Here is a 27070-nt window from a genome sequence, read left to right as displayed (position 1 = left end):
GTTAGTGACTTATCTGCTTAAGTCTTGCTAAAGCAGACAGAAAACACTCAATGAACTCATGAAATCTTCCAAGCGCTGCCCACTGTAATGGAAGAGGTCATTTGTTGTCTGTTGTACTATATGAAATCAAGCTTTTATTAAATGAGAAAAAAATGGGACTCAAGGCATTCCCCCCACCTCTTTAACTGAAATTCAGCAGTTGCTTTGTTACAGATTAACTCAGGGTAACGTCCTAAGAATCGAGGCCAATTGTGATGTCTTTGGTGGGCTGCGCAACTGGCATGATGCTCACGGTGTTGAAGCATTAGGTGAACACGAACTGCTTTTCACGCCGCTGGGAAAAATCCAGGAGTAAACAGGGCCTTTTCACCTTAAAATGTGTGTATTGTATACAACATTAAAATGTTGTATGTATTAGAAGATCATATATAGTTTATACCAAACATGAAAGTAGTAGATTTTATAAGTAAGACATTGTAAGACTATGAAGTAGTCTTATAATGTAAAACCCAGCAGACAGAAACACTGGTTTTATTATATATTGGGAAGATTTTTCTAATTCAGAGCATATATTAAAGGCAAACCAGGACACACAACTCGGTAACTTCGGGCTGTATTAGGCACAGCTCTACTACAATGGTGTCTAGACAGCAACTCCGCAGCCAGCGCTCTCCGGGCTTCCCGGCCCGAGGGCCCTTCCCGAGCCGGCGCTGCCCGGCCCTGCCCGGCCCTGCCCGGCACCAGGCCGCGCCCCTCCCCGCCGAGCCCGGGCCCACGCGGCCGTCACGCACACACGGCTGGAGCGGCCCGGTCGGAGCTGACCGACAACGCCAGACCAGCCGCCACCCGGCCTGCGGCCACCTGAGCAGTGACGAAGGCGCCGCCGCAGCCCCGCGGAGCGGCCGCCAGACCCCGCGGGAGGGCCCCGCTCCGCCCGGCCGCCCCGCCGCGCCGCAGGGGGCGCCGTTGCGCGTGCGCAGGGCAGCACGCCCCTCCCCCTTCGCCGGGGCGCACTGGCGCTCAGCGCGCGCACGACGCCCGCGCGTGACCACCCCCCGCCCCCCTCCCGCCTCGCCACGGCCTGCTCGCGGGAGCGTGATGACGTGTGCGCTGCGCTGCGCGTCCCGTCCTGGCGTGCGCCGGAACGTCCGCAGCGGGCCCCGCCCCCCGCTATAAAGGCGGCGGCGGGCAGCGGCGCCATTGTGCTGCGGAGCAGGCCGCGGGGGGCAGGCTGCGGCTCCGGTGGCGTGGCTCTCCGCACCCCTCTCGCCGCCTCTCTAGTTCTCTCTCCCTCCTCCTTCCTCTCTCTCTCTCTCTTTCCCTCCCTCCCTCTCTCTCTCTCCCTCCCTCCCTCTCCCTTCTCCTTCCCCCTCTGCCGCGGACATGCCGCGCGTCTATATCGGCCGCCTGAGCTACCACGTCCGGGAGAAGGACATCCAGCGCTTCTTCAGCGGCTATGGCCGCCTGCTCGAGGTCGACCTCAAAAACGGGTGAGCGCCGTCCCGCGGCCCGAGGGCCGGCACCGCCCGGCGGACGCCCCCCCCCCCCGCCCAGCACCGCCCGGGCCGCCCCCGCTCCGCGTCCCCCATGTTGGCGGCGGCTCCCTGCCGCGTGGCGCGCGGCTCAAGATGGCGGCGGCCGCGGGGGCGCTGCGGCGGGGCCGCGCCCATTGTCCCGCCGGGGCTCGCGCGGCCCCTCTGCCCCGGAAGCCGCCGCGGGGGGGGGGGGGAAAGGGGGGGGGCCGGGCCGGTCCGGGCCGACGCCTGACGCGGCCTCTTTTCCTCCCGCAGTTACGGCTTCGTGGAGTTCGAGGACTCCCGAGACGCCGACGATGCCGTTTACGAGCTGAACGGCAAAGATCTGTGCGGGGAGCGCGTGATCGTGGAGCACGCCCGCGGCCCGCGCCGCGACAGGGACGGGTACAGCTACAGCAGCCGCAGTGAGTGCGGGCCCGGCCGGCGGCGCGGTTGCGGTTACGGTTACGGGGCCGCTTCGGGCGCGGGGCTGGCGGCGGCGGGGGCGACTCGGCTGTGCTGCGGGGCAGAGCCGGGGGTGGCGCGTGGGTGGGAAGGAGCCCCGGTGGAGGGGGGGCGCTGGCTGCACGGGAGCGGGGGATACCTGGTGCATCGCTGGGAGCGAGCGATCTGCCGGCCCAGCGCTGCGGGCGTTTGGCCTGGTACCAGCTATCCTTCAGAAATGTAGGAGGGTAAATACGTGAAGCCATTCTGGCTACAAAATTGTGGCCTCCTAGAAAGGGTTTCTTGTTAACTAGAAACGACATGCTCTGCTAACTTAAGGGCTTTGGCGTTCTTGGGAGCATTTAGATGAAACGGTGACGTTGTATCACTAATGTTAATGGATAAATACCGTTGCATAATTGAGGTAGAAGCATTCAACTGTGAACTTTAACGTGAATGTTGCAGTTGAATATAGAAGGGGGGGAGGTTTTCAAGCAGAAATCTGTTGTACTAAGTGGGGGGGGTTGTAAATATTTGTGTTCAGCTAACTTATATAGCTTATTGAGCTGAGATGTACAGACTTTAATTGGCCTAGTACTATAATTAAAAGTACTAAGGTTCATCTTTCTGTAATCTCTGGAAGCTTGGTATTTGAGGGTGGGGGGTGGTATCGGTCTTTTTAAAAAAGAATCAAATGTATGTTGTTTAAAATTGTTGCATGTTCAATTCAAACTTTTTAACAAGTCCTTGATGTTTCAATTTAAAAGTGACCAGTGGGGCTGAGGCTGTGTCCACTGAGGCTAAGATGACTGCCTTTCCTGATTGGCCATGGCTTTTCCATACATTGTGTGACCCTTGCCCTATGACCCTTTGGCTGACCTTACCGGAAGCCATGACGACAGCAGCCTTTTGCCATTAGACGCAGGGTGATGGTGAGGATCCCAAGGGTTAGACAAAACTGGTTAAACTGAACTAGGTGACTGTTACCTTGCGTGTTTTGTGGCCAAACCACCACCAAAAACCTCATGCTGTGATGTAAGTACTTAGTGTAACTAGTAAACGTTTTTGTAAAAATGTAGAAATGCATGTAATCAGTTAAGTTTTATATTTTACAATGTTCTGTAAAATAAAACTTAGCAAGGTGAATCTAATAAGGAGCAGTCACTCTCTAACAGATCTTAGGAGGACAAACTTGTAGGATTTTAGTCTGTTTGATTTGCCATTAATATAGATTATGGCAAAATTGCAAAGTTTATTGGAGGCTTAGAGCAATAAAGTCCTACTCCAGTAAATATAACTGTTTAACTAACTTTTTCAGAACATTTAGTTTTCTTCATGCTAGGAGACAATCTAACTTTATTTCTTTGTACAATAAAGGTGGGGGTGGTGGCGGATATAGCAGTCGGAGACAATCTGGAAGAGATAAATACGGACCGCCTGTTCGTACAGAGTTCAGACTGATTGTTGAAAACCTTTCCAGTCGCTGTAGTTGGCAGGATTTGAAAGTATGTATTAATGTTCTATCATAGAGCCTGTTGTGACTAGCAGGGAGCAATAACTGCCTTTAATATCAATGTTTATTTTGATTTAGGTAGAAGTAATGGAGAAGTATTTGTGCATGGATTGTTTACACACAGTTAATGCTTCTTGCATCTGCTCAGACTTGTCTTAAGCTAAAGTACTTGTAGAGCATAAGCATGTGGAATGGTTATGTAATTTTGCATCTGTTCCCTAAAGGATTTCATGAGGCAAGCTGGGGAGGTAACCTATGCAGATGCTCACAAAGAACGTACAAATGAAGGAGTGATTGAGTTCCGGTCTTACTCGGACATGAAGCGTGCTCTGGACAAACTGGATGGCACAGAGATCAACGGGAGGAAGATCAGGCTGGTTGAAGACAAGCCGCGGTCAAGCCACAGGCGATCCTACTCTGGCAGCAGGTCAAGGTAACTGTGGGGACACGTCAGTCACTGCATCAAAACTACTTACGTGGTGAATTGGTACCTGCAGTAGTTAACTTTAGTTGATATTTTAGGAATAGGATGATGCCTGAGAATATAGAAGGAATTACGTAATACGGCTAAGTCTGGTTTAAGAGTTCTTCACATGTGAAACCTCAGGTATAATTCATTGACGGTATATCAAATCTTGGTCGATTAATACTACATCTTATGTGGCCGTACTTGTTTTTGAGAAGTTCTTTATTAGCTTTTCTCTGACAGACAGCATAGCAGGGCACACCAGACAAAGAATAAGGGACAAATTACATTTTAAATGTTTCTAGGTCACGATCTAGGAGACGGTCTAGAAGCAGAAGTCGTAGAAGCAGGAGCAGCCGCAGCAGGTCCCGTAGTGTTTCCAAAAGCCGTTCACGGTAAGTAACACATTGTTTTCTGTTAGTACAGGAACTGCTACTTATTGATAGCAGTTGACAACTGCTGTAAGTGCACTTCAGTTCATGCAGAATAAACTGTGTCTCTTTTTGAAAGATCTAAATCCAGGTCACGAAGCAAAGACCGCTCACGCTCCAGATCTAAAAGCAGGAAGTCTAGATCAAAGAGCAAATCAAAACCCAAGTCTGACAGGGGTTCACGCTCTCACAGCAGATCCAAGGAGAAGTCTGAGAAGTCTCGGTCCAGATCCAGGTCCAGGTCTCGATCTCCAAAAGAAAATGGTAAAGGAGATGCTAAGTCTAAGTCCAGGTCAAGGAGTAGGTCTCGTTCCAATTCTCCGCAGCAGCAGCCGTCTGCCAAGGCTCGTTCAGAGTCACCACCCAAGAGAGCTGCATCAAGGTCCCGTTCCAGGTCTCGTTCAAAATCTCGCTCACGATCAAGATCTAGTTCAAGAGATTAAGACTAGAACTCGCCTCTTACATTGCACACTATTACAGAACATTTTCCTACTTGTCAGGCCATTAGTGTTATGTTAGTACTTCAGAAGTTGGTTTTTTCTCTTGCAGGAGTGAATGGCCTAAGAACTAAGAAATGAAGCATAGAGGCTTAATTTGTATCCCAAATTTGAAAAGATGAGATCAGATGGTGGTACAAAGCAGGAAAAGTCCCCCTTTTGTAGAAATTCAGCTAAAAGTTTCATTTTGTAGCATTTCTGCAGGAGTAACTTGAGCTCCTCTTAAGTGCACAGTGGTTTTTATATTAAAAATAAACAATATAAACAGGCTTAAATCCAGGCTTTTTTGGAAGTATCATTTTTTCCTATTTTTTCATGGTTTTAGATCTATGGGTATCATTAGCTTAATAGGTTACAGCTTGCTACCAAAGGCAGCATTGCCTTGCTGAGCAGGTCAGATAATTCTCTGGTTTATCTTAATTTGTGGAAGCAGGCTGCAAACTGTATAAACTGGTAACAATACTAGGAAGATCTTAGACCAGCAATAAACTCAAGTTGGAGCATTTGTATCATATCTTAACTTGCCAAAAGAACATTTCCCCCCACCCCGTACTGTGACTGTATTAAAGGTAATAAAGGTAGTCTGGAAACTGTATCGTACAGTATTGCTGAAAAATCCTATGTTTCAAACTTGAAAGAAAGCTTTCAGACATTTTTTTTGTTTGCCTGAATATCAAGTGTCACTCAGTTGTCACACACTAACATGTCTCTTGGATGCGGTCCAAGTCACTAGTATGTCGTATGGTTTGTCAGCCTCTGAATTACCTGTTGGGTATGAAAACTAGGTAAATAAAAGTGTCTTCCCTCCCTCATTTATGTTAACATTTTGCTTCAGACTAGAACTATAATCCTATTGTGTGTGAGTCTGAACTTCATTGGAAATGTAATCTCTTTGAGCTAGAGTTCTAGTCTTAACAAAGTCTTTGCTAAACCACAGTTGCCAATTCACTTAAATTGTGGAATAGGACTCATCCCAAAAACTTCCCCTTTATAGCTAAATTGACTTTTGTAACATGCAATAGCAAGCGTTAGAACTGCCTTGTACTCTTTATACAACATGTAGTTTGACTTGTATAAAATTAAATTGGTGACTCAAACTCTTTGTGTTTGTTGCAGTGTAATGGGATTCCTTTTCTGCCTTCCATGGTGGGGAAATCACAATTCATCCTACTTATCTCTTTTGCTGGAGTAGCTGCTTTGTTTTAGTAAGAGACTTGGGAGCTCTTTGAAATGCACTTGCTTTTGTGCTTGAGACAACTGCCCAAGCACGCTGTGTCACAATACATTGTCTAAACAGTTCTCTTGAAAATTAATACTTTCTTGGCATTTCCTGATCACATCTAGAAAGCTTGAGCTTTTCCCTGTTGTGTCAGTAGCTGTGCTAGTACAAGAAGGGAGCCCAGGCTGAGTCAAGTTGGTTTTGCCTGATAAGCTCACATTCGTAATGGAACCAGAATGGAAGGAGTTAGATGGCTTAGCTTGCCACAAGATCTGGTTACAGTTGCTGTTTGACTGTACGCTTCTCTGGGCTGTTTCTATCCCAGGCATGGAAAAGCAGCTGTATTTAAACTGCCAAGCCAAACTTCCCCACGATTGTTCGTATAACTGTGGAGTCTTACAGATATTTCTGGCATGACTAAATCCACTCTTCTTCAGAGCGCATTTAGTACTAGTTTTATTCTCTGCATGTGGAATGAAGTGACTCGTGTATGAATTTATTATAAGGTTGTGGGGTTTTTTTGTTTTAAATTGAAGCTGTATTAGTTAAGGTGTATTAAAGAATAATGCCTAGAAAAAGTATATGCTGTAGTCTGATCACTGCAGGTAAAACCTCTACGTTGGATTTCAAATGTGGAGGAGCACTGGGGACTTTCTACAGAAGTCAGACTGTGTGAGAAAAGTTTTAATGCAAGTTTACAGCCGTATGGCACACTTGTGGAAATATTTACCTGCCTTAAACTTGTTGACGCAAAAACGCAATGCCCTCTTGACTGTATTGATTCTGATCATGCAGTAGGTCAGATTTCATGGAGAACTGTTCCTCTTCATTGGCCTCCAGGGCTCTTCGGTAAAATATGTATGTGTCACACTCCAAAAACAAGAACTGAGCTTGTAGCTTAGTAGGTAAAAAGGTGTATATGCATATTTTCAATATCTCTGTGTGTCTTTGTGGTAAAGTGTTAATTCCTTATTTACACATGCTTGTAAATATTAGTAAAAGCTTGTTTCTAAACCTGATTTCCCGTGCCAGCATGAGAATGTCCTTAAAGTAGCCATTAGCACCCCAGTCTTGGTTAGCGATGCGTAACGATGGCTTTTACCGGCTGTATTCTTAGCTTTCTGAAATTAGGTTGTTACGACAATGGTTATGTTTGAAGTCATCTTTATTTATTAATTACTTGGGTGTGGGGGCTAAGTTGGATATAACCAACTTGCCTGTAACTCCTTTAAATATCAAAGATTTATTTTTCTGTTACTGGAGCTGCATGCGGTGTCTCCAATGGGTGCTACGCAGAAGAGAAAATGGCCCTTTACTGTGCAAATGAACCAGGAATTCTTGGCATGACTTGCATCCTGGATTTGTTTCCTCTGAAAAGCCAGTAGGATTTCAGGAGTGGTGGGTACTGAGTCAGTGCAGTTAAGTGCAAGGCTCGTGATAACTCTTTATAAAACAACCCACCAACAAAACACAAAGACCGATCCCTCTAGCTCTGTCAGCACCATCTTTTGTAGGAGTGGAAGACTCTCGATCTGATGTGGATTTGTGATCATGAGTGTGATTATTTCTGAGATCTCTTGTAGGTATTACAGAAGCGTGGTTTGGATTGAGACATAAGACATTAACTTAATAATTATTAATATATTTTATATTATTTTTATTAATTATTTTTATATTAATATTTATATTATATTATCTATTAAAATAGATCAATAGATGTAATATTAAAATAAGAGGAAGAACTTGGCGTGCTTCCTGCATTCTGCATCTGTAGCATGTGCTTTGCATTGGCCTGCAGGAGCAGCAGTAATTGATGGCAAAACCATCGGGTGCTGCTCTTAGTTTTTAACTTGTGGAGTCATCGTTTAAGGGATGTGCGTTAGTAATATTAGACATCATGACTTATTCTGCATTTGGTATGACCAACATAAAGTTGTTCTTAAAAAGACAAAAGAGAAGCATGCCTTCTCATCAAACGTGGACTTCAGATTTGACTTAAAATGTGTCTTATAGGAAATCAATGCTCTACAGCAGAGGTGTCAAACTCATTTTTGCTGCGGCCCACATCAGCCTTGCGGTTGCCGTTGAGGGCTGAATGTAATTTTAGGACTGTATAAATGTAAGAGTAGTTACATTTTTACAGTCCTAAAATTACATTTGGCCCTTTGAAGGCAACTGCGAGGCTGACATGGTGCCTGGTGAAAATGGGTTGGACACCCCTGCTCTACAGTTTAAAAAAAAAAAAAAAAATTGGATTGTATTTGAAGTGTGTTCCTATACTTTTCCTGTATTTAAAAAAAGTTGCTCCCTCCTTGCATAAATGCAAGTTCTGTCCTTAAATCAGTGATTAAGGTAATGTAAAATATCTGCTTTAAAGTTGGATGGTGAAAACACTCCCCTTAGCGTGTCTCGCATAATCCTTGGCAGGTAGGAAAGTTTCTGCTTTGTTGTAGGTGGTGACCCAGTGCACTCTTCGTGAAGCCCGCTGAAGCTTTGGACGTGAAGCAAAATCTTACTTGCACCATTTCCTTTTGACAGCACTGATACCAGCTAGCATGCACAAATGGGGAGATCTAGGATAAACAAAACTCATTCTTGCTCAGAGTTTCCGGGTGACCCATCATTTGTGTGCTTTGAACTTAATCTCCTTGACTGCCAGTGTCGGGAGGTTATAAAAGAGAATTCTTTTTCACAGCTCAAAAGGTGTTTTCTTCCATGCTTTGGCTTCTAGCTCAGTGTTTTACTGAAGAACTAGTCCCTAATGCATCTGATCTGATGAGGAAGCAAGCTGCAAAATGTGATTGTTCCCGATCTAGGTAGGTGACTGACCCCAGTCCTGAAGCACGAAATGAGGTGGTGCTGTGGGCTTGGAGGACTGTGCTGAGCATCTAGCTGGCAAGGAAGGTAATGTGATTGTCCCCAAAGCCTGTGAAGGGGGCGGACAAATAGAGATGCTGACTTCCTCTGCAATGCTGAGGCCCAGAAAGGACTTTACATCCACAATATGGGATTTTCAGAAGCTGATAACAATACTGTTGGAGTCCAATGCAAGTGGTTCGGCTTCAGCAAGTCCTTGTGCCAGCATGAAAAAGAATGCAACATGCTTTAATAGGCAGACATACCGGCCTGTCTTTTGCCAAGTGTTCAGGACTCATTTCATTGCTGAAAAAAGAGCAGATGGGCTAAGAACAAGAGGGTTTAAACTGCTGTCACAAAATATACCCTTTGAAATAGCCATTTACATTACACCACTAAGAAAAAACAGGTATAGTATGTTGACTTGCTGTAAGGAAGAGCACAACTTCTGTGTCTGACATACACCAAAATAAGTATCTCACCTAGTAATATTACTATGGTTAAAGTGAAACAGTGAGTGGCTAGAATAGGTGACGCTCCTCTTCCCTGCTATAGCTTTTCTACATCTAAATTTTGTGGGTTCAGGGTCCATTTCCAATTGGGAGATTACTCTGTCCCAAATAAGGTTGTAACCATCTTTGCATGAGCTATGTGGAGTGGCAATTAAAACATGATTGCTGGATTTATTATTCACACATTGAATAACATTTACCAATTCCTGCTTAAATCTAGTTCTGATTGTCATTGTAACATCCACGTAGCAATTCCTTAAGTCAAAGAGCAAAATCTGGGAAAGTAGGAATTTGGCTCAGAAGCCTGGAAATCCCACCAGTTTAGCTGATCTGATGTTCAGATGATGCAAAATGTTGTGATCATTTGAAAGAGGCATAGTTCAAATATTTGTTGATCAGAAGGTAGAGTTCCTGTGACACAATTAGCACGTCTTTGCTGTGTTTCTTGTGCACTGTGTAATGTCTGTTTAATGTGAATAGGAATGCATTACTTTAAAAGGTGAGAAGCAAAACTATTGTTTTGCATAGAGGCAGCTGTTAATGGTTCAAGAATTTTAACTATCTCTTCTTGGGATCATAATGGTATCTGTTAATACTGCAATCAGCCCTTTTCCCCCATGTTTTGTTTTGTGGCGAGGTGGAAAGAATCAAATAGCAGAACGTGGGCTCTTAACTCTGAAAGCTTCTTCATGCATTATTATTTTTGCTAGCTGTTTACGTAGATATTGGAAGGGAAGTTTCATTTTTTTCATAATCCAATAAAAAATTGAAATAAACAAACTGCTCTGAAGTGGTTTGTAAACTTTTAGCTACATCTGTACGTGGCTAAGTTGGTTGGATGAACATAGGTGCACTCCTATATAGGAAGGAATGGGTCACAGCAGTTGGTATGACACATACCGCTGAAACAGTAGTGTCAATAGGAAGATATCTACAGGTCATGTATGTTTCAGGATGTACTTCACAACTGTTCGTGCTAATACTCAAATTTTGGGCATGATTCTGGATGATTCTCTGACTCAAGAGCTACATCCTCTTGTTCACGGAAAGTGGCTTAGATCACTCTGTGATCTAATTTAGAATATATAAAGTACTTCATTTTAAAAATTAGTAATTTTACTCATTTTAAATGCAAAAGCTTAAGATTTGCCCATATGTTTTGCCTTTGAGCAAGAACTGAGTACAGTGATTTCAGTCCAAAATACTGAAAATAGTGGAGGGAAAGCTCTGCAGGTGACGCGAGGGTTGGAGGTGGCTGGAAGGCACAGCCGGTACTGTCATGTGGATGGAGTTGTGGGGGGAATTACTTGGAAACATTTTATTACTGGTGTGCACAGCTCCTGAAACGCAATTATCCTGTAAATGCAAATTTGAAAAGTTAGTGCCGTTAAGTCTGTAGGTTTTAAATAGATCCCATCTCATCTGCTTGGTGTAGTCATAATGTACAGTTGCACCCAGTCGATCTGCTAGCCAAAGAGCAGTGTTCCTCCTAGAGATGGGTGAAGTGCAAAAAGCTTTCCCCTGCACAGCCTTGGTGTTCCTTGTTCTGCTTGTCCACGTCCTTGGTCAGCACCAACATGACAGGAAAATAACACAACAAATAGCCTATTGTGATCACAGCGGTGTGACAGTGATGCTGTACAATTAACCCAGGTGGCAGTGGGGGGTGCAGCAGCTGCCCTGGGTGGCATCTTCTGTTCTGCTCAGCTGTCTGGCACGAGCTACTCAGTGTGGAGTGAGCACTGACAGTGACTGGGGAGACAGGAGAAAACATTTTGAAAGAGCCTCTCCGCTTCCCTCATCTGGGTCTATTTGCTGACAATAAAAAAATGTTTTTCTGTGAGCTGAAAGCGTGATCCACCATTTCCCATAATTTAGGTGCCATCTATGTATGTTTGACAACCCAGAGCAGAATTGATGTGTAGTACTCCACACACAAAAGCCCCCTAGAGAGTGTGAAACTAAGGCACAGAATTACAGTGACTTGCCTAGTGGGAATAAAAGCTACCGATGCCAGTTCTTACTTCAGACTTACTCCTGTTGATTAATGTTTTGTAAGGTCTCTATCAGGCTTTTGGGTCCAATGAGCAGTGGGTGAGGACGGGAGTGGCAAGCACAACAACCTGTGGATGCTGCCACCCTGTGAAAACAGCAGAATGTGTGGGGATGAGTCCTGGCAATCCTGGCCGAACGTGTCCCAGAGCATCTCTTGTTAAGCACAGCCCTGTTGCAGTCTGCACTAGTTAGGTCTAGTGCTATTAATGGCATAGTGGAGTCTGGTAAGCCACGTCAGAATAAATTAAATAATAAAAGCATTACTGAGAGCTACGTTTAAATAAACAAAAGTTAATAGAATCACAGAATATCTCGAGTTGGAAGGGACATACAAGGATCGTCAAGTCCAACTCCCTGCTCCTCACAGGATTACCTAAAACTCCACCATATGACTAAGAGATCGTCCAGAGGCTCCTTGAACTACGACAGACTTAGTGCTGTGACCACTTCCCCAGGGAGTTTGTTCCAGGGACCGACCACCCTCCCAGTGAAGAACCTATTCCTAATGTCCGGTCTGAACTTCCCCTGATGCAGCTTCATTCCCTTCCCTCGTGTCCTGTCGCTGGTCACCAGAGCGAGGAGATCAGCACCTCCCCTCCACTGCCCCCTGAGGAGGGTGTAGACTGTGATGAGAACACCCCTCAGTGTTGAGGACACCCCTCGGTGTTGAGGACACCCCTCAGTGTTGAGGACACCTCTCAGTGATGAGGACACCCCTCAGTGTTGAGGTCACCCCTCAGTGATGAGGACACCCCTCAGTGTTGAGGACACCTCTCAGCCTTCTCCAAGCTGAACAGACCAAGTGATCTCAGCTGCTCCTCGTTAGTCTTGCCCTGGAGACCTTTCACCATCTTGGTCACCCTCCTCTGGACACACTCCAGTTGTTTGATGTCCTTCTGCTCCTGAGGCACCCAGCACTGTCCCCAGTGCTCGAGGTGGGGCCGCAGCAGGGCAGTGCAGAGGGGACACTGTGCTGGACGCAGCCCAGGACACGCCTGGCCCTTTGGGCCGCCAGGGCACACGGCTGACTGCTGCTCAACTTGCCATCAACCCAAACCCCAGATCTCTCCATGGAGCTGCTCTCCAGCCTCTCAGACCCCAATTTGTACATATAAGTCAAGATGCTTTATAACAGATGTCGCAGAACTGGAAGCAGAGGCACAGGAGGGAGAAATGGTCTGGTATTACTTCAGCTGGAGGGCTTGCTGGGAAGCGAGGGATGCCTCTTCGTTTTTTTTGCTTTAAGTAGCTGTTTCCCAGGAATTCATCATTCTGAATTAAAGTTCTGTTTGTTTGGTTTTTATGGCAGGCATAGGCAGGAACAGGGAACTTATGGGAGAAGGTGAATGCTGGGTTGCTTTTCAAGTGACTGAGTTTCACTCTGCTTCTGATTCAAATCTACTTGAACCTCCCACTGCAGCATAAAAGGATTTATATGGGAAGAACTTTTTCTATACTGTGCCACTGAAGGTTTATTTGAAAAGGTGGAAGAAGGCAGCAGCAGCAAAGGAAATACTTTTGCTTATGTACTTACTTCCTGATTTTCAGGATCTAATTGCTTAATCAGAGACTTTGACTTCATCTTTTTTAATGTCCTAAAAATTTCAGAGTACGCAACTCAAGGTGATAAAAAACTGGCAGATACTCACGCTAGAAACAAAGAGCTCGTTCCCGCGCTCCCTGAAGCGAGCAAGGGCGCTCCCTGCTCAGGTTTGGTGTGGCAGGAGCTGTCCCACGGGGCGAGCAGCACCCACCTCCCCCGGCTGCTCCAACATGCATCGGGTGCAGTTCTCAGCGGCTTCGTGCGTTTTGGTTGTGCTTCCAGCGTTGGTTTCTTCCACTACCACCTTCTGTGGATAAGTGGGACAGACATCGTGTGTCTGAAAGGTATACTTCTTGTGTGGCCATAAGATAATAAAGAGTGGACATGTCAACTCCTCTGTTTTTTGAGCAGAGCACTTAGGAAGAACTAGTGAGCACTGTGCAAGAGAAAGTCCTGCATTTCCTCCAGAGAACTAGTTCATGCTATCCTTTCGCTTCTGAGTCATGTTGGGGATTTCATGCGAATGTTTTCCGTTTATTCTTTGGCGCCATGGTACGAATGCTGAGCAAGAGAGGCTTTCCCCGCGTCAGACTGGGGAACCAGTTTGGTCTCCGGGGCCTCTTGGCTGTTCACGAGGAGGACACGGTACCACCAGTGCTGTAGTCCGATTGCTCTCTGAGGGTGTTAATATCAGCGACTTCGAGAAAAAGCAACTTCTGGCTTTCAAGCTCCCCGTCCCACCCAACCCGAGAGAGAAAAACAGTGGAAAACTGCATTTCGGCCAACTCGCAGCCCCTGTGCAAGGTGAGGATGGCGGACGCCGGGACCCCGGAGCTCGACGTGTGCCTTAAGGTGACCAGCGGCAGCTCCCGGCTCCTCAGCGGCTCCGTGCCCGCCAGCCCCTGCCCTGGGACGGGGCGGCCGGCCCGGGCTGGGGGCTCCGCGGCCCGGGCTGGGGGCTCCGCGGCCCGGGGGGCTCCGCGGCCCGGGCGTTGCCGTGGCGCCCCCCTCCCCGCCGGGCAGCTCCCCGAAGCGCTGCGGCGGGATTGCACACTGCGGCGTGCAGGAACACGCGGGTTGCCATGGCGACGGCGCTCATTAAGTGCATGCATTTTCAACCTGCCCAATTACCGCCCCCTCCCCCGCGCACACTCACACGCGCCCCTCCCGCCGCGCAGGCCGCCCCCTCCCCCCCGCCCGGTGCGGCCGCGCTCGCAGCCCCGCCAGCCCCGGGCCGGGCCGGGCAGGGCCGTACGGGCGCCGCGGCGGCGGCCCGGCCGTACCGCGGTCTGCGCAGCGCACGCCGGGCCGGGCAGCCCCGCTGCGGCTCGGAGCAGCGCCCTGGCCGGGCCCTGCCGTGGAGGTAAGGAGCGCGGCCGGGGCACTGCCCAGCCCAGTGCCCGCCTCCCCGCCCGGGGTCGCCGCCTTTGATTCTCCCCACAGGCCGACGCTCGGGTCGGGCGGGCGGCGCCGGGGCCTCGCCAGGGCTGGCACTGCGGGGCCGGGCCCGCTGCGCGCCGCCCCGTGCGGCCGGCCGGCCCCGGGCCCGGCGGCTGAGGGCCGCTCCGCCGCTGCCGCCTGTTTTCAAAAGCCACCCCGGGCGGGCGGGGCGGCCCGGGCCCGGCGGCGCCGCGTCCTGGCCAAGCGGGGCGGCGGGGGCGCGGAGCGGGCCGGGCCGCGGCGGGGGGTGCGGGCTGCGACCCGGCGGCAGCGGGGCGGGCCGGGGGCTGCCTGCCCTGCTCGCCCCGCGGGGCCGGCGGGCCCGCGCCGCGGCGTTTCGGAGCTCTAACGTTCGTGTGCGGCGAGGTGTTTTTTCTCAAGGCAAGACGCTACGCCCAACAGTTGTGGCTGTCTTCCCCAAAACTTTAAAAAGGGGACACCCGAGTGCTTTTCTCCCTTGGGCAAGTTCTGTACTGGTGCGACCGCAGGTCTTGCTGGGCTGCCGGGTCTCGGCTGGGTGTGTGTGGTGCCAGGCGCTGCCCAGGCATGACAAAGTGGTGACCGGCAGAGACAGGGAATGGGGCTGTGCTTCCCTGGCCTTCCCGAGGGACACTCTCTGGGACATACAGAAGTTGGAAGCCCTTTCCAGGGTGGGTGCTTGACCATGTTCCTTCTGGTGTTTATGGAACACCACCGTCATGGAGCCTGACGATGACACTGCTGGAGTCCTTGAGGGGGTCCTGCAGCATGGAGGGTGTTAGGCCAACCTAGCAGGACACAGAACAAACAGCCCAGGCTATGTGAGGACGCTCCACGTGGTCTCGGACAGGTTCTGGATTTATTTCTCTACTAGTTAAAAAAGAAGATAAAAGACCGCACACTTTGAAATATTTCAGGATCATGTATCAATCATCTTTGGATGTTTCTGCCTGCTTATAAGTGTACTTGTGGGAAAAAATATCCTGTCATGCCCTAACTCTTTGCAGGTCTGGATACTGCAGCAGGTCTGGCACTAGCAGTAGGCAGTGGCTCACAGCACCGGCGTGTAAGGTGGGGTGCGGGTGTCCCCTTTGTGCCTCTCTCAGCGGTGGCTGGGGGTCTGCGCCCGTCAGAGCTGTGCAGGCTTCAGCCTGCCCTCTGGCCCCAGCATTGAGCTTGGTTGGTGTCACCTTGAGCTCCTTGGAGTGGCACATGAGACCACTGGTGACTGCTCATTCTCTCTGCCTGTGAGTTGAGCAGATCCACAGGCCCAAGAGCTGTTCCCCGTGGCAGGGTGCTCCTGGGGACAGCAGGTGACACCCAACCCAATTGTTTCTGCTTTGACAGCTGTATCTGAAGACTGAAAGCAGCTTGCTGCTCTCTTGCCCTTCTCTCTCCGATCTCTGTCTTCACAGAATCTATTTGCTATTTTGAAATGTGCAACATGAACAGCCTCTTACTGCACAGAAGGACACTTCATCCTGTTTTGAGATGTTGATAAATACTGCAGGCCATTCCAAACCTCGGCCCATGCTGCAGCATGGAGGAGGACTTTGTGGCTCTGGGTTTATTCCAGAGGAGGCATCACCTCCTGGGTTTAAAGCAACAGTTAGATTTGGAAGGGAAGAGTTGTGTGTGTTTGCCTTTCTCTGCTGGGCCGCCCGCCTGTGGAAAGGGTGCTACCGAGTGTGCTCTTGTGTGTATGTGGAGCAAATACTTTCTGCAGTGCCATTAGTGTCTTAAATGCCTGCCCTGGGCAATGCTGGAAGACAGGGGAAGATCCAAGGGAGCAGCTCCCAACCCACCGTGTCTCTGTAGTGCTCTGGTGTACCGCTTGCAGTTTTAGCACAATCGCAGCAGGTGCTTTTTCTTAAAGGCTCAGTTTTGCCACTGGAAGTAATTAATAATCCATACCTCAGCAGGTAAGTTCTCTGTTATGGTTGAGGAAATTCCTGAAAAAATGATTCACAGAATCACAGGCTGATTGAGGTTCGAGGCACCTCTGAAGGTCACCCTGTCCAACCCCTGCTCCATCAGGGCCACCCAGAACCAGCTGCCCAGGACCATGTCCGGGTGGCTTTTGAGTATCTCCACATATGGAGACTCCACCACCTCTCTGGGCAACTTGTGCCAGTGCTCGGTCACCCTCGCAGTGAAAAAGTGATTTCTGATGTTCAGAGGGACCTTCCTGTGTTCTGGTCCTCTGGTCCTGTCCCCGGGCACCACTGGAAGGGCCTGGCTCTGTCCTTTCTGCACCTCCCTCCAGTATCTCCACACTGCTGGGATCTCTGAGCCTGCTCTGCTCCAGCGGAACAGTCCCGGCTCTCTCAGCCTCTCCTCATAGCAGAGACACTCCAGGCCCTTCATCATCTTCACGGCCCTTCACGGGACTCTCTCCAGTGTGTCCCTGTCTCTCTTGTACTGGGGAGCTCTCATCCTCTGCGCAGGTGCTTGGTTTCCCAAACTTGGAGGCTTTACTCTGACAGAGACCATTGTTACAGAGACATCTAATCTTGCTGTCAAAACTTATTGCATTAGTTTGGTGGGGTCTGACTGCAGACAGATGGCCATATGCACGTACATACTAATACATGGAGAACACGATTGCAAGAACTGTTTTACTGGAGCAAAGCAGGCCAACCATGAGAGGTCTTCTGGATGAAAGTTGTCCTGAAAAATTACTTCTTCCAGCCAGCGTGTTGGGGTCATCTCTGGAGGAATCACAGGTCAGTGTGTGTGTGGGGCCAGGGTTTCTGTGGCTTTTCTGCTTAGTGGCTTTTCTGCTTTCTGGCTTCTCCAGAGTGGGAGCCTGAGGTCCTTGGCTGTCCCTCAGCAGAAGGCAGAAGAGAGGAGTGGGTGTGCAGAGTTTTAGGTCCCTGTGGACCCCAAGGAAAGGCTGAATGGCAGGCTTGTTGGGGAGTGGGACTGACCTACACCCTCTGTAAGACATACGGAGTTACACTCAGTACCAGGAAGAAATGGAAAACTCAGAGCCTCACTGATAAGTCCAAAATAGCTTTCACTGCTACAGTTGCTTGCTATTTTAAAATCTGGATGGTGGGATTTTTGAAAGCTGCTAAATGTTGGCTTAATTCTGGTCCTGTCAGAGTGGGCAGATTTTTACCAAACATCCCTAGGGCACGTGTAGGCCAAAAGCTTTTTAAGATCCCAACTAAATCAGAAATTTAGAAAATAGATAAACCTTTTGTTCATCATCTAGAGCAGTCACCAGAAAGGAAATGAATTAGTTTGTTTTGCCAATTGTGCTAATTTGTAGGAAGTATGGTTTCCATCCTGGGAGGTTTTCAAGACCAGACTGGGCAAAGTCCTGAGCAATCTGGTCTAATCCCATCATTGACCCTGCTGTGAGCAGGAGGTTGAACTAGAGACCTCCTGAGGTTCCTTCCAGCCTGAATTAACCTGTGATCCTTAATGGGTCATACTGGGGCTTGCAAGAGAACCCTTGAAGTGATCTCTTGGGTGGTGGTGTCTGCTCAGGCTCTGGTTCTATGCACTGATGCAACCAGACTTGTCTCAGACACGGGCATCCTCTTGGTGACATCTGTCAGAGGTCCTGCTGTTGGGGAGCAGGGTTGTCCAAAGGTATGTGCGCTGGTGCCTTTTTCCTGCTGTGACAGTGATGCTAGGGCAGCTCATAGCTGTGGCTGTACTCCTTTACAGAGATGCATGTTCTCTGCTTTTCCTTATATGCTGCTCCTGACCTGAGATATTTCACAGCAGGTTGGGCTTCCAGGGTTTTTTCTGCCAGGGTTTTGAAAGCTGTGTGTTGCAAACCATGTCTCCTGTCCTGATTCTTTTTTCTCTGGGTTGCGGATGGAGCTCTGCAGCCTGGATGTTGTGTCATGCCCACCAGCAAGGCCTCAGAGCATTGTAGGGCAGCTCTGGGGCTTGGGACTGTGTGTGGGTCATCTCAGAAATCTGGTTGATGTGAGCACGTTTTCGTGGTATATTCTTGTCTGACACCATGGAAGCCCTTGACAAGAGGTGAGAGAGCACTGGGAGTGGCTAGGTTTCAGCTGTGGCAAGGGTGTGCTTACAAGTGCACACGGACTGATGCGCGGAAAAAACTTTACAACCTAGGAGGTTATAAAGAAGGTATGTTTATTCAGTGCCAGGCGCATGGGGGATCACTCCTCCTCAGGCATGTGCAGGACATCCCGGCGGCAGGAAGTGTGTTTTAATGTAGCAAGGTGTTACATATTCATGGTAGTCCCAGGAATGCCTGTTGTGATTGCTGGGTGACAATAAACTGTGGCAGATGTATTGTTAACCCCCTCACCCCCCGCTTTCCCCCTTTAGCCCATCTCTCTCTCCCTTTCCCACTAAGGAAAGGTGATTGGGAGGGAAAGAAGGACAGAGAGAAGAGAGTTGGAAAAAATTTAAAATGTTTTACTAATGCTACTAATAAAATAGAGAAAATAATACAAAATATACAAAACAAATCTTGAAAGTCCTGGCAACGGCTCCGGCAGATGTAGGGCCGGCACCCGCAGTCCTGGACTGGACTCTGCAGCCAACCGGAGCTGGATTCAGTCTGTCACTAGGCCTCAGTTTGCAGGGACAACTCGCAAGGTCCTCTCCTAATGTCGGCCATAGGGAAAAGGGACAAGATCCTCATCATCTCCCACTTTTATATGAAGTATCACGTGAATGGGATGGAATACTTAGTTGGTCAGTTTCAGTTCACTACTTCTCCTTGCCCCTCTCGCAGGATGTGCATCCATCCTTATCAGCAACCTCGCATTCCATCGCTATGTCTACCAAAACATGTATCCAACTTTCAGAAAAGTGCAGTTAGTAAAAAGACTTTAGGTGACAGGAAAATTCACTAAAAGAGAAACTTGTTTTCAACAAAACCAGGACAGCTATACATATTCATAATCTTTCCCCGAAAAGGTGGTTCTTATTAAAATGAGTTCCAGGAAATCGTTTTCATAGTCTCCTCCTACGGCTCCTCCTCCTTGCTCAGTGCCACCTGGTGGCCATGGGCCCGAGTCTTTGGATGAAGGCTGCTCATCTTCTTCACTGTGGAATTTTCGCCTCTGGCCTAGTATGCTGAGTTGGCCGGGGCTCAAACTGCTGGACTGGTTTTAACTGGATCACCATCCTCCCTTGTGCTGAAGACTCTCGTTATCTCGTCCACCCAAGGATGCTGCTGGGCCTCTTATCTTTGCAGAGTTTGCTCCCTTCAGCAAAATCCTGTTTCTCACATAATAGGTTACACAAAGCTTTAAGCCAGGCACTTGCTATGTGTTTAACCCTTTAAGTGTTGGTTCCCTCTATCACCAACAATGTTTTTGCTGCTCATGTGTGACCTTGGAATAGTTTTGGACCTGTCTCCCCCAGTGGATCTTAAAAGGAGAGAAACATGGCTTTAGATGTCTGTAAGCATTAGGTTTTGTGGTGCCCAGGACCTCAAAGTCTTTCCTCCCCTGCAGGATGGAGCAGGACACATGCTGGGGGAGTTGTTTGCAGTGTTTGTGCTCCACATGTGGTCGAAGGGCAGGAGTTGGGGTAAGGCGTTAAGGAAAGGTTTCTGCTAACAAGAAAGAGGTTGCTCTGGCCAAAGGTGCCAGGGGGAGCACAGACACCACTGCTGAGGGGCAGATAAGAGGAACAGGAGTGACAGATTGTTGTGGGGCAGGGCTGTGGGCTGTCTGGCTCCCTCAAGCTCCTTGGAGGGCTCCTGACCCTCTGAGCTGCGCTGCCCAGCTGTGGTGCAGTAGGGGACATGCCCTTTGCTGCGGTGAGGCCTTTCCCAGGAGTCACAGAATGTCCTGAGTTGGAAGGGAGCCACAAGGATCATCAAGCCCAACTCCCGTCCCTGCACAGGACAACCCCACAGGTCACCCCGTGTGTCTGAGGACGTTGTCCAGTCTCTTCTTGAACACTGTCAGGTTGGGGCCGGGACACCTCCCTGGGGAGCCTGTTCCAGTGTCCAGCACCTCTGGGTGAAGAACCTTTTCCTCATGTCCAACTGACCCTCCCCAGCACATCTTCCTGCCGTTCCCTGGGGTTCTGTCACTGGTCACTAAAGGGAAGAGCTCAGCCCTGCCCCTCCTGCTCCCCCAGTGAGGAAGCTGCAGCCCCATGAGCTCTGCCCTCAGTCTCCTCCAGGCTAAACAGACCTAGTGACTTTAGCCGCTCTTCATATGTCTTCCCCTCTAAACCCCTCACCAACCAAGGAAGTTGTGGGAGGAGGGAATATCTGGAGGTTTAAGTCCTAAATCTCTTTTTTTTTTTTTTTTTTTTTTTTTCCAGTTTAAGGAATAGTGCTGCAATCTGTAATCCACATTCATTCTGTTCACCCTCATAACTCATAAGGCACAGGAGAACCAATCTCAACAGCATTGACAGGCAGCTCCGCAAGGATGTGGAGTGTGTTTGACACATGATAATTAGTGCTGGTTATTTCCTGTGCAATTATTTGCTGTTGTGTTCATGTCATACACTGCTGTACAGAGATGAGTTTGAGCATCACCCAGCTTGGGCACTGGATCTGGTTATTTCTCTTCCTTTCTAGGCATTTCAAGTCCCAAGTTCTGTTTAAATAAAAAAAAGACAACAGCTCACACAAAACAAGGAGTTGTCCTTGAAACATTTGACCCAAGTGATGAATCGAGGATAAATATCAGATTTAAGTTCCTCAGAAAGCAGATAGTTTCCTGTATGGTATTAGAAAGCACCAAGACAGGTTGGCTGCAAGATTCATTGTGACTTTAAGTTGGAGTCTGGTGTTCAGCTGAGTTACTGAGTTCCTTCAGTTCTCCTGATATGTAACAGTGCTTTTCAGATGTTGCACCTGGAGGGCCTTAAAGGTCCATACCATTTGCAGTTGAACATCAGGTATTTCTGATCACAAACATGACAGCACTGTAAGAGAGAGGAAGAAGTAGATCTTCCCTAACATGAGCCCACTATGCCACTCTTCACCCTCTGGTTGTGACACCTTTATCTTAGTGTCTCAGGTTTTAAAATTCCAGACTTTGCCCTTTGTAGCCAAATTCTTATTTAAGAGTGCTTCATTGAGATGATCATCCTGTTTTGCACATGGCTGTCTTCTCTTTCAAGTTCAGATTGTATCAAAAGCAACCAAGACACGAGCGTGGTCTCCTGCTTAGCCCCGCAGCAGCCCATCCTCCATCCCAGCAGCAAGTGCTTTGAAGAGGGTGTGTGAAACCGGGCAGGTCCAAAATTCTTCCCCAGCCCAGTGTCCTCAGTCTCCAGCAGTCTCTGTTACACTCGGACCATCATTTTCAGTAGGCATGGAGAAATCCCCCTTCCCTGAGCACATCTGATGATACTGCTGTTTTTTTGCCTAGCTCTGTATGGCCATTACATTTTTGTGAGGACAGGAGCAGCAGTGAGAGCTGTCCCTTGCCGGGGTGCCCTGGGCACCAGGAGGCAATGCCATTCTTCTCTCTGCCTTGCAGACAGGTCCTGGAATGGAGGCATCCTGGTGCAGGCGTCGTCCTGCCTGCTGGGGCCTTGCAGGAGTGAGTTGCTGCCCCAGGGACGGGGACCGAGGAAGGCAAGCTGGCAGGGCCGCTGTGGCCAGGTTCTGCTAGAAGCTCAGGTCACCAGGCAAGGTCTGAGATCAAGCCAGGACACCAGCTGTTGGATCAGGTTCCTCTGCTGCCGGCCACTGCTGCAGCGTGGCATAGATACGCTGAGAGTGGGCTGACATGGAGCCCCTGGGTCCCAGGGGAGGCTGGTCAGGGCCAGTAAGGCCCAGTAGTGCCCTTAGGGCCTACTCCTTGAAATTCATGGCTAAATGGGTTGAACATCACCAGTCCTGTGAGAATCTCAGCTGCATGCAGTGGCCTTCATGTTCCCCTCACATCCCCCATTTAACTCCTGTCACTTGTGAAATTCTCTTTTACAGACAGTTAAAAGATCAAGGGTGACTGCCCAATGGGAGAACTGGAAGGGGAACTTCAGGGACCTCCACCTTCTCCAGGGTAGGATTTGCCAACCCTCAGGCACAGTCTGTGTCAGAGCGGTGTAGGCCTCAGTGGGAGCCAGGAGTGGCCATAGTTCAGGTGGACCTGCTGTGCTCATACCATCATATAGTGGTGCCAGGTAAGAAAAAACCCTTGGCATTTGCAGGCTCTGAGCTGGGATTTTGCAACAGGGGGTTTACTAGGTCATGTTGTGCTAGATGTGACCTTCATGCTCTTCTCTTTTGCGTTCAATGGGCCTGTAATACATCTTATAGGGGTTTCTGCTGGGAGATGGTGGAAAGGGAGGGACCATCCTCCACAGTCTCTTTCTCACTCCTTTGTCATGTTTGTACCTGTACCCAACTTGATTTCTTTCTTGCTGTCTTCCAGTGACTCCCTCTGTGCCCAAGCAAGGTGATGGACAGCAGAGCAGAGATGGAGGTTGTGAGAAGCACGAAGGGGAATGCTGCTGGGGAGGTCAGCGTCCATGTGGTCACCACTGAGAGCACTGTGCAGAGCACCCACCTGCCAACAACTGCCTTCATCATACCAGGTATGCAGGACTGTTCTCTCTAACTGGTGCCTCCCCAGCCTTCTCCCCCTACATTGATGCCTCATGCTTCTTATATACCTGTGCTCTTCCCAATCCTTGGAAGGCAAGCCCGTGCTGCTGTTGCCATCTTAGAGGTTCTCTCTGGCTATCCCATGTCACTTGGATGATTTGTGGGTGACCAAAACCTCTTGAGTTACAAAACAAAGCCCTGATGTTTGGGGGTGTGTGCCAGTGCAGCACAGCATGCTGGGTGCCCGCTCTGCAGTGTGTTGTCGCATTGTCACAGGATCACAGAATATCTCGAGTTGGAAGGGACATACAAGGATCGTCAAGTCCAACTCCCTGCTCCTCACAGGATTACCTAAAACTCCACCATATGACTAAGAGATCGTCCAGAGGCTCCTTGAACTACGACAGGCTTAGTGCTGTGACCACTTCCCCAGGGAGTTTGTTCCAGGGACCAACCACCCTCCCAGTGAAGAACCTATTCCTAATGTCCGGTCTGAACTTCCCCTGATGCAGCTTCATTCCCTTCCCTCGTGTCCTGTCGCTGGTCACCATAGCGAGGAGATCAGCACCTCCCCTCCACTGCCCCCCAAGGAAGGTGTAGACTGCGATGAGAGCACCCCTCAGTGTTGAGGTCACCCCTCAGTGTTGAGGTCACCCCTCAGTGTTGAGGACACCTCTCAGCCTTCTCCAAGCTGAACAGACCAAGTGATCTCAGCTGCTCCTCGTTAGTCTTGCCCTGGAGACCTTTCACCATCTTGGTCACCCTCCTCTGGACACACTCCAGTTGTTTGATGTCCTTCTGCTCCTGAGGCACCCAGCACTGTCCCCAGTGCTCGAGGTGGGGCCGCAGCAGGGCAGTGCAGAGGGGACACTGTGCTGGATGCAGCCCAGGACACGCCTGGCCCTTTGGGCTGCCAGGGCACACGGCTGACTCCTGCTCAACTTGCCATCAACCCAAACCCCAGATCTCTCCATGGAGCTGCTCTCCAGCCTCTCATCTTCCAGTTTGTACATATAACCAGAATTACTCTGCCCTGGGTGGAGAATAAGACACTTGCTCTTGTTAAATTTCATACAGGTGGTAAGTGCTCAGCTCTCTAGTCTACCTAGATCTCTCTCTAATGCCTCTCTACCCTTGAGGGAGTCCACAGCTCCTCCTAATTTTGTATTATCAGCAAACTTAGTTAATGTACATTTGACTCCTGCATCCAGATCATTTATAAAAACTTTAAAGAGCACTGGCCCTGAAATTGAGCCCTGGGGAATCGCTGGTGACTGACTGCCAGCCTGATGTGACCCCATTTACTGTAAGTCTTTGAGCCCAACCTGTCAGCCAATTGTTCACCCATCGTACTATGGACTTTTCTAGCTGTATGCTGAACATCTTGCCTAGAAGGATACTGTGAGAGATGATATCAAAAGTTCTGCTAAAATCCAAAAAACTCATATCTTCTAACTTGCCTTGGTCAACTTGATGGGTGACCTTTTCATAAAAGGAAATTAAGTTAAACAGGACTTTTCCTTTGTGAAACTGTGTTGGCTATGACCAATGACTGCGTTGTCTCTCAAGTGTTTTTCAGTAACTCCCAGGATAACCTTCTCCGTAATTTTACCAAGCACTGATGTGAGACTGGCAGGCCTGTAATTACCAGGGTCGTCCTTCTTACCCTTCTTGAAAATTGGGACAACGGTTTTCAGCCCAGCTGACCAGTGTCTTTCAGAAGGTGCACGAGAAAAGCATGGATGTGTGTTAGGTGAGATCAGGGGTGTTCTTTAGAAGCAAATCTCCCAAGTTTTCCTGCTCCTGGTGCCTCGGTTCCCACTGTGGAGAGGCCCTGGGCTACACAGTGTGTTCCTTTGAAATGAAACTAAACTGGAAGATGCAGTCCAGGAGCTTGCCAGCACATTCATGCCACATCAGGGCATCCTGGTCATTGCAACAGCCTGAGGTTAGGCTGATGCCGGAGCCCTTGAATGCAGATAGTATTGGTGGCATACCCCAGCACAAGCTATTGCTGGCTGCAGATCTTGTCAGATCACTCTGCCTGCTTGTGGGTGCTTTAGCCCTTAGCACCGAGCCCTCATCTTGGAGACTATGTCTTCTCTGTCATTTTGTGCTGCCTTTGAGCCTTGTTTGCATCAGTTAAGTGTTCTGCATATGCCTCTTGTTGTTTGTTTGCTTTCTTCCCTTCTCAAGCAAATGCTGCTACCATCAACCTTCCCACGAGCACCTTAGAAATTCAGCGATTCCCCCGGGAACCACAGAGGAGCACAGGGGCCGACAGGCCGGAGAGGGGAGCGGGGAGTGAGCCCATCACAGCTACTGTCATTCCCCAGATCAGCGGGGTGCAGACCTGCAGCACAGTCCGTGTACTGGAGTGGAAAGATGGGGTGGCTACTTTGCCTGGGAGTAACCTGCGGGTAAGCGTAGAATCGCAGAACCATAGAATCATTTTAGTTGGAAAAGACCTTTAAGATCATTAAGTCCAACTGCTAACCTAACACTGTCCCTAAACCATGTCCCCAGGAACCTCATCTGCGCATCTTGTAAACCCCTCCAGTGATGGTGACTGCACCCACTTCCCTGGGCAGCCTGTTCCAATGCCTGACAACCCTTTTTGTGAATAATTTTTTCCTAATATCCAATCTAAACCTCCACTGGTACAACTTGAGGCCGTTTCCTCTTGTCCTAGAGTGTAGCCCTGGGCCACCATGTTTAACCTCCGGCAGTCCCTGCAGCTGCCTCCCCCTGTAAATGGCAGTCTCCCAGCCTGCGCCAGTCAGGGACCAGCAGGATACGACTTGGCCTGACAGTAGCCGCACCCCAGCTGGAGGATCCCTCAGCTGTTCTGGCTCTGCAAGGCTTCTTGTACCCCATTCCTGTACCCCTCCCATTTTGTGAGCTTGGCACATAGAGCACACACATGGTGTGTGGGGGACTGCAGCAGGTCTGCCCTGCACAGGAAGTCAGAGGGATGATACTTGCTGTGCAGGGCATCTTTCCAAGCTGTGCGATGGAGTTGGCTCTCACCAAACACCTGCACGCACCCTGGAAACAGTGGCCTTGTGCTCTTCAGACAGCAGGTGCCTTTAGGTGTACCCCTCGTTACATGAAATAGGTTGCACAAAATGCTCCAATTTCTCAGCTGCTACTCGGCCTCAGGGCGCCACATCCTTCAGCCATCACCCTGCCCCTCATGCTGCCTGCTGGTGCTGCTCTCACCCAAGTGCAGGCAGTGTGCTTGCCCTGGCGGGCTCAGCAGCCGGCGCTGACTGTGTGGAGGGGCAGCAGGACAGGTGACTTTGGTACCATGCTCGCCTCTGTCATTGGAAGAGCTGTCCTCTTGTTGGATGCACTAACGGCTGAACCATGTCCCTCTCATTCTCAGAGATCACGTGCACCCACTAGCTATCAAGTTATTCTGTTCATTTCTATCGTCCTTTTTAACTATTTTTCCTTGTTTTTTGGTTCAATTACATAGTTTCGAATAAATGAGTACGGGACGCTGAAGGTAGTGAGTGCTGATAAGATGCCTCCAGTGGAAGCTATGAAGGAGGGTCATACAGAGAAAGATGGGGACTCAGAAGTGGCACCCACCAGCAGGGACAATCCTACTGTGGCTCAGGGTAAGGGCACCATGGTGCCACTTCTGGGGTGAGTACCATCATCCAGCAGGCATTGTCTGGTGTAGACCCTGAGCGAGGCAGATGTTTCCTGCTTCCTTTCCTGCACCTTGTGTCTCACTGCTCCTCTTCTCTCTGACTCAGATGTGCCGGAGCAGACCAAGCTGCCAACAGCAGAAAGCATGTACCACTGTGATACCTGTGGCCAGAGACATGTGTCAGATGGAGCCCGGGAAGGCAGGGGCTTCTGCAGTGAGCACTGTCACCAGCAGTTCAAAGAGAGGTAAAGGAAGGGAACACTGCTCCATGCAGAGCCATATCCATCTGTCTGTCTGCCCACCCTCCCCTGGTCCACATGCTCCAGCAAGGGATGCAAGCTCATCTGTCTCCAGCAGGTGCTGGGGACCCTGCTTGTTTTCCTCCTTTCTGTAGTCAGAGTGCCCTGACTGCA

The 27070-nt window shown here is 49.4% G+C and overlaps 2 protein-coding genes across 4 annotated transcripts in view; both read left to right on the top strand.

The window, feature by feature from the left end:
* Window positions 1-1180: 1180 nt before the first annotated feature.
* On the top strand, window positions 1181-7090 carry SRSF6 (serine and arginine rich splicing factor 6). The gene is made up of 6 exons (XM_065645622.1): window positions 1181-1490; window positions 1791-1939; window positions 3336-3463; window positions 3696-3904; window positions 4243-4332; window positions 4448-7090. The coding sequence occupies exons 1-6, from the start codon at window positions 1384-1386 to the stop codon at window positions 4809-4811; spliced, it is 1047 nt and encodes a 348-aa protein (XP_065501694.1). The 5' UTR covers window positions 1181-1383; the 3' UTR covers window positions 4812-7090.
* A 7241-nt stretch (window positions 7091-14331) lies between these two features.
* L3MBTL1 (L3MBTL histone methyl-lysine binding protein 1) overlaps window positions 14332-27070 on the top strand; it is a 31535-nt gene continuing 18796 nt past the window's right edge. For all 3 annotated transcript variants that reach the window (XM_065645643.1, XM_065645642.1, XM_065645644.1), the window contains exons 1-5: window positions 14332-14413; window positions 22824-22986; window positions 25193-25416; window positions 26478-26622; window positions 26764-26902. In XM_065645643.1, coding sequence (XP_065501715.1) covers window positions 22851-22986; window positions 25193-25416; window positions 26478-26622; window positions 26764-26902 — 644 coding nt within the window. In that variant the 5' untranslated portion in view covers window positions 14332-14413; window positions 22824-22850. The remainder of the gene's footprint in view (window positions 14414-22823; window positions 22987-25192; window positions 25417-26477; window positions 26623-26763; window positions 26903-27070) is intronic.

This window comes from Caloenas nicobarica, chromosome 15, assembly GCF_036013445.1.
Source record: "Caloenas nicobarica isolate bCalNic1 chromosome 15, bCalNic1.hap1, whole genome shotgun sequence".
NCBI classification, from domain to species: Eukaryota; Metazoa; Chordata; class Aves; order Columbiformes; family Columbidae; genus Caloenas; species Caloenas nicobarica.
This window is presented reverse-complemented; position numbering and strand designations above follow the sequence as displayed.